At 53.7% G+C, this 12,424-nt stretch overlaps 2 protein-coding genes across 7 annotated transcripts in view; both read right to left on the bottom strand.

The window, feature by feature from the left end:
* The window catches only part of CNOT1 (CCR4-NOT transcription complex subunit 1), a 55,769-nt gene extending 51,975 nt beyond the window's left edge, over positions 1-3,794 (bottom strand). For 4 of the 5 annotated variants that reach the window (XM_041400982.1, XM_041400985.1, XM_041400983.1 and 1 more), the window contains exon 1: positions 3,623-3,785. The gene's annotated coding sequence lies outside the window, so the exon portion shown is untranslated. Of the gene's footprint in view, positions 1-3,622 lie in introns of all 5 variants that reach the window. The other variant, XR_005952399.1, reaches the window with a different exon arrangement.
* Positions 3,795-4,753: 959 nt separating this feature from the next.
* SLC38A7 (solute carrier family 38 member 7) lies at positions 4,754-12,364 on the bottom strand. 2 transcript variants are annotated; one of them, XM_041400980.1, is made up of 12 exons: positions 12,274-12,364; positions 11,294-11,507; positions 10,679-11,119; positions 10,274-10,472; positions 10,042-10,186; positions 9,229-9,327; positions 8,329-8,386; positions 7,873-7,987; positions 7,511-7,658; positions 7,229-7,428; positions 6,919-6,973; positions 4,754-6,825 (listed from the first exon to the last, which is right to left on the bottom strand). In XM_041400980.1, the coding sequence occupies exons 3-12, from the start codon at positions 10,943-10,945 to the stop codon at positions 6,723-6,725; spliced, it is 1,389 nt and encodes a 462-aa protein (XP_041256914.1). In that variant the 5' UTR covers positions 10,946-11,119; positions 11,294-11,507; positions 12,274-12,364; the 3' UTR covers positions 4,754-6,722. The 2 variants fall into 2 exon arrangements, with proteins under 2 accessions (XP_041256914.1, XP_041256915.1); XM_041400981.1 differs by lacking the exon at positions 11,294-11,507 and having other exon boundaries at positions 12,274-12,355.
* Between the last annotated feature and the right edge of the window lie 60 nt (positions 12,365-12,424).

Here is a 12,424-nt window from a genome sequence, read left to right as displayed (position 1 = left end):
CCATCCCACCCTCCTATTAGCATCTCTTGTCTTCCAAAAAAGCAGGGAACGGCTCTGATTGCAGAGAAGCAAAACAAGCTTTGCCACCTTCCAACTGCAAAATCTAGCAGTGCCACCGGACAATCCAAGCTGAAGGCAAAATGGGATCTTTTCTTTCAAGGAAGCTTCTCAAGGAAGAGCCTGAGCAAACACGGAGACTCAAGGAACACAATAGCTGAGGAAACAGCTTCCTATTTATGTTCTAAACATATGGTTTGCACTGTGTGTATCCCAGCACACAGCAAACCTGACAGCTCCCCCGGACACAACATCAACAGCACTTCAGAAGTTCAAATGATGCAACCTAACTCAGGAGAGTACAGAGTAACCAAGGGAGCCTTGCCTGCAAAGCAGAACTGCACAGGTACTCTTTGGTCATTCAGTGCAAGGCTAAAATTCAATTACTGCAGCACTGATTAAGGAAGCTATGAATGCTATGTGAAGCAGACTTTATTTTTAGATCCATACATCCTCAGTGGGAATGAATCTCCCTACGCTGGCCTCAACAATTCAGGAAGCTTTCAGTCCATTGGACAAACATGCCAGGTTCAGACAAGTCAGGCCTCAGTGAGTTTATAAAAAAAATTCCAATTACCTGGCAAAATGATCTACTTTCAGCCACAGATCCTGTTATACAGTAATGGATTCATATACCTGGCACAGGACTCAGGAGCTCTTACAATATTACTATTTTATACCGTGCAACACAACCCATTGTAAAGAGATAAAAAATATTTACCAAACTCTACAGCATTACACACCCTGAACACTTCCTAAGGGAAACAACAGCCCATCAACAAAAGACACTTGGGCATCTATTTCAGTAGATCTTTTTTCAAGAGCAGAGTTCTGTTGCATTAAAACACAAATGCAATAAAACTTCAGGCAAGAATCCGAAGATCACAAAACAGAGTGGGCCAATATGAAACCACCCATCAGGTGTGACCAAAGACACTCCCTACTAACCAGAAATCATGAGACAGTAACTAAGCCTTGATGCTGAAGTTGACAAACCTGAAGTCTTCCACGAATTCAGAAACACTCCTATGAAGAAAGTAATTTTAAAATTACTTTAAGCTAACTTTGGATCTTTTTTTCAGAATTTTGCAGAGGTAAGTAACTACTGCTGCTGGATTTCAGGAGTTGTAAGATTTCAGGGCACACGTGCTGCATGTGGAGGATAAAGCAGATCAAGTGACACAAACAGCAATGTGTTTGCTGATTAGGTTCTAAACTCCTGCCACTAAACATCACATAAAACATGCTAAAGGGACCAGTGCTAAACCTGCTCTCCAGAACAGTCCCTTACCCTCTTTTCAAACCCACAAACAAATACAAAACATGGAAGGGCAGCACACATCTCTGAAGGCTGGCACTGGCAGCAATCCAAGGGAGAAAGGTGGTTTTGAATCATGCTATACTTTATATTTCAGCATGTCTACCACTTTGAAATCTACTGAGGAAAAAAAAAAAACAAAGTGAAAGTCAAATTAGTAAAACAAGCTCCCAATTCATTTGACCAGTTCAAATTCAGGTGTTTATAAACAGAAAAGACCTGAACAGTCCACACACTGGAAAGCTGCACCCAATTCCAGTAAACTGGAAGTCAAAAGATGATTAGACAGTAACTTTAGTTTTCAGAGTGTGGCTGAAGTAAGCACCCAACTTGTTCCTATACACTCAGGCCAGTGAAGCTGCAGTTTGCAATCTACCTCAAACACACGAGACATGCATCAAACATGACATGGCTGCTTCAGGCATTTTCACATCTCAACCTGGACTGTTAAAAAAAACCCCAAAAAAACAACAGGAAATTCTCACTTCCCAGTTCTCCTTCAGACAAGAACTGTAGAATAAAGTTTCTGCTGGAGGGAAAAAAAATGAGGGACTTGTTATCAAATGCTTTATGGTTTTTTACCATCCAAAATGCATTTTAGAACAGCTAAATGCTATTTCAAAAGTCAAAAAAACCTGCAGTATTCACACATTTGGGATACATCACAAAATGCATTTTAGAACAGCTAAATGCTATTTCAAAAGTCAAAAAAAACCTGCAATATTCATACATTTGGGATATTTATGGAAGAAAAGAGAAATCTAGCTGAAACAGTGATGGCCTCAACCACGATTCTCAGTGATAACAATTCCCAATATGATTTAGTCATGTCCCATCACAGGGACACAAAACATTACTGTCCTCTACTGCTAAGTTATGTTCCCAGAGTTTCTCTTCCAATTATTCAGCTGAACACCAAGAGTGGCCCTTTCAGCATAAATCAAAAACATAGGAACACTACACAGGATAATCAGGATAGCGTATTTCTCTGAAGAAGAGACACAGGTAGGCAGCAAACTGGCTGTGAGTTTGGTTTGGAGACACCAGACCAATGGCATCAACAGTTAAGAGTGATCTTAGAAGCAAAAGGGCTGAAAGAATCAAAATAACAATGGTGGAAAGGACAGAGCTGCTCCAACTAAGTTTGCTTTGTTTCCTGTTTATTATAAGAGAGTCACCCCACCTGGGCTCACCCTGCCCATAATTTTAGCCAATGCCAAAGGAGTTACCTTAGGAACAGGAATCAGTTGGGCACACTAAGAATGACCTGTCAGAGTCACACCTGTTTTGTTACCTGCTTAAAAAAAGTTCCTGAGAGCAGTTGCAAGGAAGCATGGCAACAAGTGGGATTCAGAAACAATCTGAGTACATGATACACCCACAGACTAGTGTTGCATTTTCAGTATTATCTCACTTCTGTTGTAAACACAGTCCCAACTGGTTGTGGTTTGTTGAAATTAAATTATGAGTACTCACTGGCCTTCCTATATAAGGAGTAAATGGTACTAATCTAAGTTAGGAAACTATTGTAAGGAAGCTCTTGTCCTGATACAGCATCTGTGGAGACACCCAACTGTTGCTATTTCTAGTTTCGAATTATACAAGTCCATTTTACTGGGCAGCGTTTTCTTAACTGGAGGACAGCACTGAGAAGGATTTCTCTCCTGTGGTCTGCAAGAAGGTTATGTCACCGGATTATTTACTCCGGCTCACTTTTTCCGTATTTTCTGCGGGCAAGTCACAACAACACCGATCTCCGGCGGAGGCCGCCGAGCCCGGCCGGGGCAGGCCTGGCCCGGAGTCCTCAAAGCTCCACCTGTCACCACCGGCGTTACACAAGCGGAGGGGGAGAAATGAGCACAGCCCCGGAGCCGGCGGTTTCCCCGCCACCTCGCGACGCTGCCGCAGCCACCTGCCCCCGCCACCCAACGGGGAACACCCGCGGCTCCCGCCCCGGACCCCGCCGAGTTCCCTCTGTCGCTCAGGGACCGCGGGACCGAGCACTGCGGGGGGAGAGGGCCGCGGGTCCGGGGAGGGGGCCGCGGGTCCCGCCGCTGCCTCTCGCCGACCCGGGAGGGCGGCCCGGCCGGGCGGGTGCCTCAGCGGCGCCGCTGCCCCCAGCGCAAGCCGGCCCGGTCCCGCTGCCTCCGGCCCCGTCCCCACCGCGACCTCCCCGGCCCCGAAGCTCGCAGTACCCCCAGAGCCACCCGGAGCACCCCCCCGGGGCCGGGCGGGCGCCGCTCCCACCTCGGCGGTGTCGTGAGGGCCGGGCCGGGGCCGCTCGCGCGCTTCTCTCGCGCCGCCGCCGTTCCGATACAAAATGGCGGATGGGGTCGCGCGCTCGCGCCGCGGCCTTTCCCCTCCCCCGTCCTCTCGCGGGGGGGGCGCGGGGGGAGCGGAGGGGCGGAATGCGCGCGGAGCTGCCGCGCCCCCGCGGAGGAGCCTTCGCCCAATCAGAGCGCGGGGCCGCCTGAGAGCTGGCCAATCAGCGCAGCGCGACCTCGGGGGAGGGCATCCTGCCGCCCTCCGCGCGGAGCCTGAGCCGCGCGCCATTGGCCGGGAGGGGCCGAAATCCTTCCTACTCTCTCAGCCAATCAGAGCTCCGAAGCCCTCTCGGCCTGCGCGTGCGCACCGACGGCCAACCCGCGCTGCCGAGGCCGGCCAATGAGCGAGGGGCGTCGCGCGGGGGCGGAGCGGGAAGGGGAAGTGGCGGGCGGTGCCAAAGGGCGCGCGGAGTCATGGCGGGGGGGGGGGTGTTCCGCTCTCCGAGTGGTGCGGCCCGCCCCGTTCCCCCTCGCCTCGCTGTTTCCTCCCCCCCCGATAGTGGTACAACCCCAGGAACGGTTTCCCCCCCGCGCAGCGCCGTGGTACAGGCCAATGAATTGGCGTCCCCTCCCCCGCGCTGCCTTGGTACGGCCCAGGCGCTGTCCCCCCCCCCCCCCCCCCCCCATGGTGGCTGTGGCACCCTCAGAGCGCCCGGCCCGGTCCGGCACGCTCCAGCCGCGGGTTCTCCTTTCTAAGGAAATCCTCTCGCCATTTGCACCCTCCCGGATGGCCGGCCTCAGTCCCCAAGAGGAAACTCCCTTCAGTTCCTTCCCGCCCGTCTCAGCCACACCACAGCCGCCTGCTGACCCCGGGAGCGACACTGGGGTGCCACACCAGGACCGGGGCCCACAGAGCCTCCCCTGGCATCCCCCGGCCCTGGGTGAAGATACCCCGGAGAATGAGGGCCTGAGGAAGGCAGCGCGACTTCCCAGCTCCACACCATCCATCCCAAAGCTCGGAGAGCTGGGATGGCACTGCAGGATATGGCTTCATCCCTGTATCCCACCCGGGAGCCTCTCCCACAGAAACCACCTCGTGCTGGCCTGACACACGCATCACAATGTCACTTTTATTGAGCTGAGTTCCCTTCACTTTCTGCATGTACAAAATACGTATTAAAAGGCCAGTGTTTGTAAACAGGGGAGCAGTAAGGCAAACAGGAACGGCCACAGCACCTCCAGACCTGCCCAGCCCTCAGCCACGGGGACTCTGCGGGGGCACCAACGGAGCCCAGGTGTTTCCCAGGTGACATGAGACAGTGTCCTCGTCCACTTTGCCCAAGGGACCTCCTCATGCCTTGCACACCTTCAGGAGAGCCACAAGACCCACCAGGTACCAAACCTTCATCTTCCTGCAGGGTGGGCACTGGAAGGCATTTTGGCACTGGCACCTGCTGAGCATCTCTGCTGGGCTCCACGGGAGGTGGCTCTGTGCTCCCCACATCCAGGACAATTGGCCATCTTCTTTAAGCCCCAGCTCCTGCTCACGGGCAGGAGCCTGGCAAAGGGGCTCGGGACACTGCCAGAGCCATACAAGTGGGGGTTTGGCGGAGCCTGGTTTTGTCAAAAGATGAGGGCACAGATGCTGGAGATCCTTGGGAGAGGCAGGAGGGATCTGTGCCTTCAGATTCAACATTCCTGCTGTGCTTAGGGCTTTTCTTCCTCCTTCTCCATCTGGGTCTCCCTGTCCCAAGCTGCAGTGGGAGGTCCCCATTTATATGCAGTGTTAGTAAGGAAAGACCAAACGTTTCCACACGGGGAAGCACCCACGTGCTGTCACCCCTCCTGTAGCCACTGGTTGCAGCAGGAGAGCCACACTGAGAAGTGTAGGAGCATGAGGCATGGTTCTCCTTCACCACAACAGCCCGTGCTGATTCCAAAAGATGCAGGAGGTGCAAGGCCAGGTTTTGCACAAATCTGGGCTGAACCCTCGTCACAGATGCATCAACAGTTATACCTGAACTCCTCCCTCCCCAAGGGTTTTAGAAGCCAAACAACATAAAAAGAAACTCAAAGACAGAACAAGAGAATGTTGCTGTTGAGGTTTAACACCCCCCACCAAATCTGCAGCTGGGGGAATTGCTCAACCCAGAAAAAGCAGGAATGAAACTATCATCCAGACAGGCAACAGAGGGACAGCCCAGAGCAACACCAGCCACAGGGAGTGTAAATGACCAAGAGAACGATATAAAACAAATGAATACTGACTGCTTTATCCCAAAAGCATCCCTTAAAACCTGGCCCAGTCCCATTTCCTGGACACCTGGAAGAACGGGATTGTAAAACTGGAGAAGAGCTTTGCTCTATTGTAGTGTCTTCAGTAGGCTGATGCAGTCATAGCAGCTTCTCTACTGAGTGAGCAACCCCTGGCAAGGAAAACTCTGCACTGGCATGTCCCTACCCCAGGGTCATTCTGATCCTCAACAGAAAAAACCCAAACACGCTGAAGACAACCCTTTGTAACACAAAGTGCAGCCCAGGCAGAGGGAGATGTGACAGTAGGGGCAGGAAACTGGCAGGAAACCAGAGTTCAAACCAAACATTGACACAGAATAAGACTGTGGGGTGTCTCCCTGTCTGATTAACATGATTACTATTTCCCTTTATGCAGAACACTGCTTCTCTCTCCAAAGTTGGGAGAAGGAGTTTTACCTGTGGAGAGGAGCTCCACCAGCACAAGGGTACAGAGGTGAGAGCAGCATGGCTTTGCAAACCCCAACCCTGACCCCTTAGTGATGTCTAAGGGAGTGATGGCTACTCCCAGGGGCAAAAAGAGCTTGACAGGTCCCCTTGTAGTGTTGCTCTGGCTTCACCAGGGAGCCAGGGCTGAGAGAAGCCTGACTGCCTGCAGCCTTAAGACAATGAGATACAAACCACCACAGGGCTTGTTCAGCCAAGCCCCAAGTCACAACAGCTCTCTTGGATCTTCCCAACACACCAACATGTTTTCTTCCCACTTCCCTTTGGTCCCAGGGGAAATCTCCATCCCCTCAGCAGCAGCAGCGCAGTCCAGCCTGGAGGAGTCAGGCTGTAAGATCCACGAAGATGGCATTGGCAGTGGTCTGTCCAAAGATGAAGGCTCCAAGGGTGACCATGAACACCCCATAGCTGACCTGGGCCCACCAGCTGTGGATACAGGAGGACAGGGCATATTTAGAGGGGTCCTTCACCCCAATATCCCCAGGGGAATGGGGGAGAGGGGAGGCACATTTCAGTTACCTGATTGCCCGGGTTTCTTGGATCTCAGAGAGCTTGGCTTGAATCAGGCAGAGCCCTGAAAGCCAGGGGAGGCAAATTAGAACCAGATGAGGACTTTTCACTGGGGACTGAACAGACACTATAAAACAGGGAGCTGCACTCCCTGTTACAGAGCTCCAAGTCCAGCCAAAATAGTTGAATTGCTGACTGGCCTCACACATTTTTGTCCTCCTCTAAAAATCTCCTTGTCTCTCTGTTTCTGTCCTGCCCCTCTTAAAGACACCAGGCCACAAGACCTTTGTCAGCCCCTGAGCATCCCAGGATGCCCTACCTGGGAAGACAAAGATGAAGCAGGCGGCCAAGCCCCCAATGACAGAGATGACTTTGCCAATGTCAGGGATGAAAAGAGCCAGAAGGAGTGTCAGGAGGAACCAGCTGATGGTCTGAAGCAGGCGTCTCCTCCGCTCCCGAACCACGTCCTCCTCCACTGTTACCCCGGTATAGCGGAGCCAGAGACCCTCCAAGACAGCCCTGTGGGCACAGACCCAGGACAGATGGGTTTCCTTGTGCTGCTCCTCCTTCCCACACCAGCCCCATCTCTCCCAGCGCTCACCGGCCACAAAAGTGCAGGATGGGGTAGGATGTCAGCACACAGAGGATGATGAAAGCCCGGGCGAGGGCAACAGGGATGTCATTGGAGGGGTAGGACATCAAGACATCCTGCTCCACGCCAGCTCCAAAGGTTAGGAAGCCACAGATGCCTGCCAGGAAGGGAGCAGTCACCAGGGGACAGGGACAAGTCTCCTGAACATCTGTTTGAAGGATCAGACTCGGATGGATATGGCACAGAGCACATTGCAGAGGTGCTCGATGGACTCTCCTCCCTTCTCCCTCTGAGCCTTGCTGATCCTCCCTCCTGAAGCTCACAGTCACTCCAAGGACTGTGCCACACTCACACGGTGTCCCCTCACTTACCAGTGCCTGTGTAGACGAAGAGAGCGATCACCATGGCTGCTGTCACCACTGCCCCCCAGGTCTTCACCTCTGGCTGCTTCATGCTGTTAAAGACTGGCACGCTGCTCACGTGGCACTGCCAGGACACAGAGACAGTGGGGATACGTGATGGGCAGAACCATGGGGAATCCTACTCATGATATTGTGTTTGTTGTGATATCGTGATCTCCCAGGTCTGGCACTGGAGAAGGAAAGGGGAGTGGGGTATAGGATGCCCTGTATGTCCTTGCTGGGGTAAAATGGATCCATCTCCATCCAGAGGTGGTGAGATATGAAAAAGGCTTCAGCCTCCTTGCAAAGTTGTGCAGTGAGCACAGGGCTTTAGCCAATCAACCAGACCATCACACAAGGCAGGGTTTTAGTCTGCCACCCAGGCAACCACAGGATGGAAGGGGAGTGCCAAGCTCTTGGCCTTACCTGGAACCCAAAGCAGATGGTGGGCATGGCATTGAAGACAGCTGTCCAGGTGGAGGGGCTGGAAGGAGAGAAACACCCATCAGTCAGACCAGAATCCCCTGTGACCCCCATCCAGTGCACCAGGAGAGGATGAGCTGGGAGTGCTCAGTGTCTTTGCCTTGCTGCATCCCCCCCACCCAGGATGATGCCATTGTGTGGAATGAGGTTTTCTTGGGACCTGGTACTCCCTGAAGACCAGGGCCTTTCACTGAGACAGAAACAGCCAAACCCAAGCACACAAAAGTAAACGTATCAGTAAAAAATAAGTGCAAAAAACTGGTTTAACCTTTGCTCTGCCATAAAATTCCCGCACTGGATCCAAAAATATACACTGTGAGGAAGGGAATAAGCCACAGTGGTTGTGCTGGTTAAGGAAATAACCAAAATCATCCAAATATAGACACAGCCCTTATTGCTGGGTGAGCACAAGCACTGCACAGGGAATTCAGGGCCTGGATATGCCAGAGATAAAAACCAATCAGTGCTATCAAAACCTGTGGTGGAGCCATGGTTGAAGGACCATGAAGAGGTCCTTTTCCTCCTCTTCACCACCTACTCCTCTGAAACACACAGGGAATTCAGGGCCTGGATATGCCAGAGATAAAAACCAATCAGTGCTATCAAAACCTGTGGTGGAGCCATGGGGACCTTCAGGAGGTCCTTTTCCTCCTCTTCACCATCTATTCCTCTGAAACACGCAAAGGTGCAGCCATTTGGGAGCTTCTGGCAGCAACATGCAGAGTCCCCAGGACCAGGGAAGGGACTGATGAAAGATTCATCCCTAACCTTTGCAGTCCTGCTCCCACAGCCCTGCCTGGCTCTGCAGTGCTATGATGGCACTGACAGCATTGTGTCTCTTACCTGGTGGGGATCTCCACAGGAACCAGCTCCTTGTCAGGCCAGATGTACTTGATGATAATGACTGCTGTGACATACCATGTGCCAATCACACTGAGAGAGCTGTGAAAGGGGATAGGAGGCTGTGAGTGCTCTGGCTCCCCACTTCATGGAGGGTCTCCTCCCAGCCTCTCTGTCCCCATCTTCTGCCCTGCACAGCCCAGGCTACCCCCTCCTACCTATCAGACCCATTTTTGCTTTCCCTTCCCATGGGAATATACCAGGAAACATCACCCGCTGTCTCCCAAGCAGATGCCAACACAATTCTGTTGCATTTGGGGGTTATCCCATCCTTTTGTGAGTGGCAAACCTGTCAGACTTGGGTTTTGGGCTGGAGAAAGAGGCAAGTGCTGAAGCAGTGACACTCCTTGGTGCCCCTGCTGGTCCAGCTCCAGCAGCCAGGTCACACAAGATTCTTGGTGGAGCAGGGCTGGCCTGCAGACCACCCAGCCTAGGGACACTTACTGGCTCTCCTTTCTGCTGGATTGCCAGCTCCAAAGATAGGAAACAATGTAGTTGAAAGCAGCATTCCCTGCTTCCTCCAGCAGGCAGAAGGGAGGGACACAAGCCCTGAAGTACAACACTGTGGCTGCACGGTGCTCAGCCACTCCTCTGCTTCCCAGATGGGGAAACTGAGGCATGGGAAGGCAGAGGATGAGTGGGCAGATACGGCACTAGAACCACTGCATTTCCAGTCCCTGTCCTCTGCAACCGTGCTTAGGTGGGTGCTGGCTGGCCCACCCCAACTCCCAGCCCCAGAGGGCTCTAGCCACTCACCTGGCATATTTTTGGAAGCCAATCTCTTTGGGGATGGAGAGGGGCAGGATGAGCAGGAAGGCAGTGATGCTGATGGTGAACTTGCGGTCTGTGTACCAGCGGCTGCTCCCGACTTCCTCAGGCTCCTTCACCAGAGCAGCAATGACTGTGGGGACATCCGAGATGGTCAGGTTGGCCCTTCCAGCTCAAGGGACAACAACTGGTTATGATTTGCTCCATTGGAGGCACTTACTCTTGTCCTCCTGGTCTCCAATGATGATGAGGAAGGCGATGCAGGTGCCAAAGGTGTAGACAGCGATGGCCACCTCGCACAGCACACCAGGCACCTTCCCACAGACAGCCCACACAACCTCCTGGTAGGTGCGCTCGTTGCTGGCCTGCGAGCAGTATGCCAGGATGACCAAGCCGCCGATGATGAAGATCAGCATGCACTGGGATGGGAGAGAGATGGGGAGGGAACAGTGAGCCACCCCAGGCACACACTCCTGAATACACTGAGAATCTCTGGTGCACCTCACCCAAAATAGCTTCTTCCTAGGAGTCTGGTCCTCCTGAAGCCCTTTCTGGGGTACCACATGTCCCTCCCATGCACCCTCCCAGAGTGGGATGGAGGACTGTCCCTTCCCTTCTCTCTCACCATCTGCAGGGTGATGCCTGCAGCCACACCGCCAGCCATGCTGAAGGCAGCAGGGAAGTTGAGCAGCCCAGCCCCGAGAGCAGCGTTGACCACAATGAAGACAGCTCCCAGAGCCGATGTGGCCCCCAGACTGTTTCCTTGGCTCTCTGAATTTTTGGGCACCGTCTCCACACTAGGGCTCTGCAGGAGCCTGGCCCGTTCACCGGCATCGTCACTCCATTCCCAATCCTTGTAGTCACTGTTGATGCTCCCAGTGCCCTGAGCCATTGTCCCTTCGCAGGTGGCACACGCCACTGTCCACGTCCCACTAGTGCTCCTGCACCAGGCTCAGCCGGGCACCTCGAGGAGGGTCCTCAGCCAGTGCTGGCTCCATCAGGCAGGAAGGGCAGCAAACAAACAGGCTGGAACGCAGCAATACGGTAGTCAGGCACTTTCCTGCTCCTACAAGGGGATGAAGAATGATTGTTAAGTTTTATTTAAATTATATTAACAAGGGACAATCTGGGCATCAGGTGGGGACACAGGCAAACTGAATTCCCTGAGTCTTAGCTTGGGGTGTCACAGCACACACACACCAGCAGAGACATAGCAGAACTGATAAGTAGCAGAACTCACCTCTTGTCCCTCAAATCCAGGGAGAGGACACAACTGCTGTTGGATGGGGGACTGAGCCGCTGCAGCTTTACAGCAAGACTCGTCTTTCTGTGGGCACAAGACCCAATGTCCTGGCTCACTTCCTGATTTCCAGCCCTAATTTCTGCAAGCTCTGCAAGAGTGGCTGTGCACGTGCTCCTGAGTAAAGGGCAAGGCTGGGCTCAACAGGAATGACCTGCGTGCAGCAGAAATACTGTGTCAACAGGAAAAGCAGGACTGGCCCCTTCCAGGACACCCCCAGGGTGACAACCAGCAGGAGATTGATGATGTCTCAGAAGCTTTTGGATTTGAAGATCTGGTGTTTCCAACATCACAGCCCTTGGGGGTTAGAAAGTCCAAATCCCAGTGTCTCCAAGGTGGAGGAGATCGACCCTCACAACCTGGCAGGATTTTGCAGGAATCTACACGACCACCAGAAATCTCTTTTCAAGGAAATCTGGTTTTTATTCCTAGAGGACATCTACAGAGACTACCTGCCCAGCTCACTCCTTGCTTCTGGGCTATTTAAACTCTGTGCTTGTGCTATGAATCCTCTGTAAAGATTTCTGGGGAAGGGGAGTAAGGGCCACCCTGTGCCGCGTGGGTAGGACCGTGAAGGGACAGGCCGGTGGGTCCGCGTGGGCTGAAGTTCCCACCCGGCCGAGGATGCTGCAGGGGGTCGATGCTTCTCCCATGGCCTGGGGGAGGATGCTGAAGGGTGTCCTTTCCCTCCAGGCAAAGCCGCCATACTCTGGCAACCAGAAACCCCGAGAGCAGGAGCTTCACCGAGGGTGACTCGACAGACCCGCGGCCCCTGCGGCGCCCCCCGCCCGGAGGAGCAAGGCCCGGAGCCGGTGACGGTCAGCCCGCGCTCGCAGGGGATGCACAGACTCCTGCCCTAGCCGGTCGCTGAGCTCCCCACGTGTGTCCCCCCGGTCCGTCCGTATCCCGGCCCCACTCACCAGGCGGGGAGCGCGCTTTGCTCCGCTCCCTTCGGCCCCGGCCCCGGCCCCGGCTGAGCTCGCCGGCAGCGGCGGCGCGGCGACGGCTCCGCCCTGCCCGCTGCACGCCGGGGGTTGTAGTCCAGCCCCGGGGGCGGGGGAACATCAGCGA

This window comes from Onychostruthus taczanowskii, unplaced genomic scaffold, assembly GCF_017590055.1.
Source record: "Onychostruthus taczanowskii isolate IOZ18803 unplaced genomic scaffold, ASM1759005v1 scaffold18, whole genome shotgun sequence".
Classification (NCBI taxonomy): Eukaryota; Metazoa; Chordata; class Aves; order Passeriformes; family Passeridae; genus Onychostruthus; species Onychostruthus taczanowskii.
The sequence above is the reverse complement of the archived record's forward strand: the minus strand, read 5'-3'. Positions and strand labels throughout refer to the sequence as shown.

What these genes read in the sequence shown, in the direction of transcription:
- SLC38A7 (XM_041400980.1), bottom strand. Translation starts at nt 10,945, where the DNA reads ATGGCTCAGGGCACTGGGAGCATCAACAGTGACTACAAGGATTGGGAA. An exon ending in GGCTTCCAAAAATATGCCAG is followed by an intron (nt 9,328 to 10,041) that starts GTGAGTGGCTAG and finishes CCCCTTTCACAG; the next exon opens with CTCTCTCAGTGTGATTGGCA. An exon ending in CTTCGTCTACACAGGCACTG is followed by an intron (nt 7,659 to 7,872) that starts GTAAGTGAGGGG and finishes CCTTCCTGGCAG; the next exon opens with GCATCTGTGGCTTCCTAACC.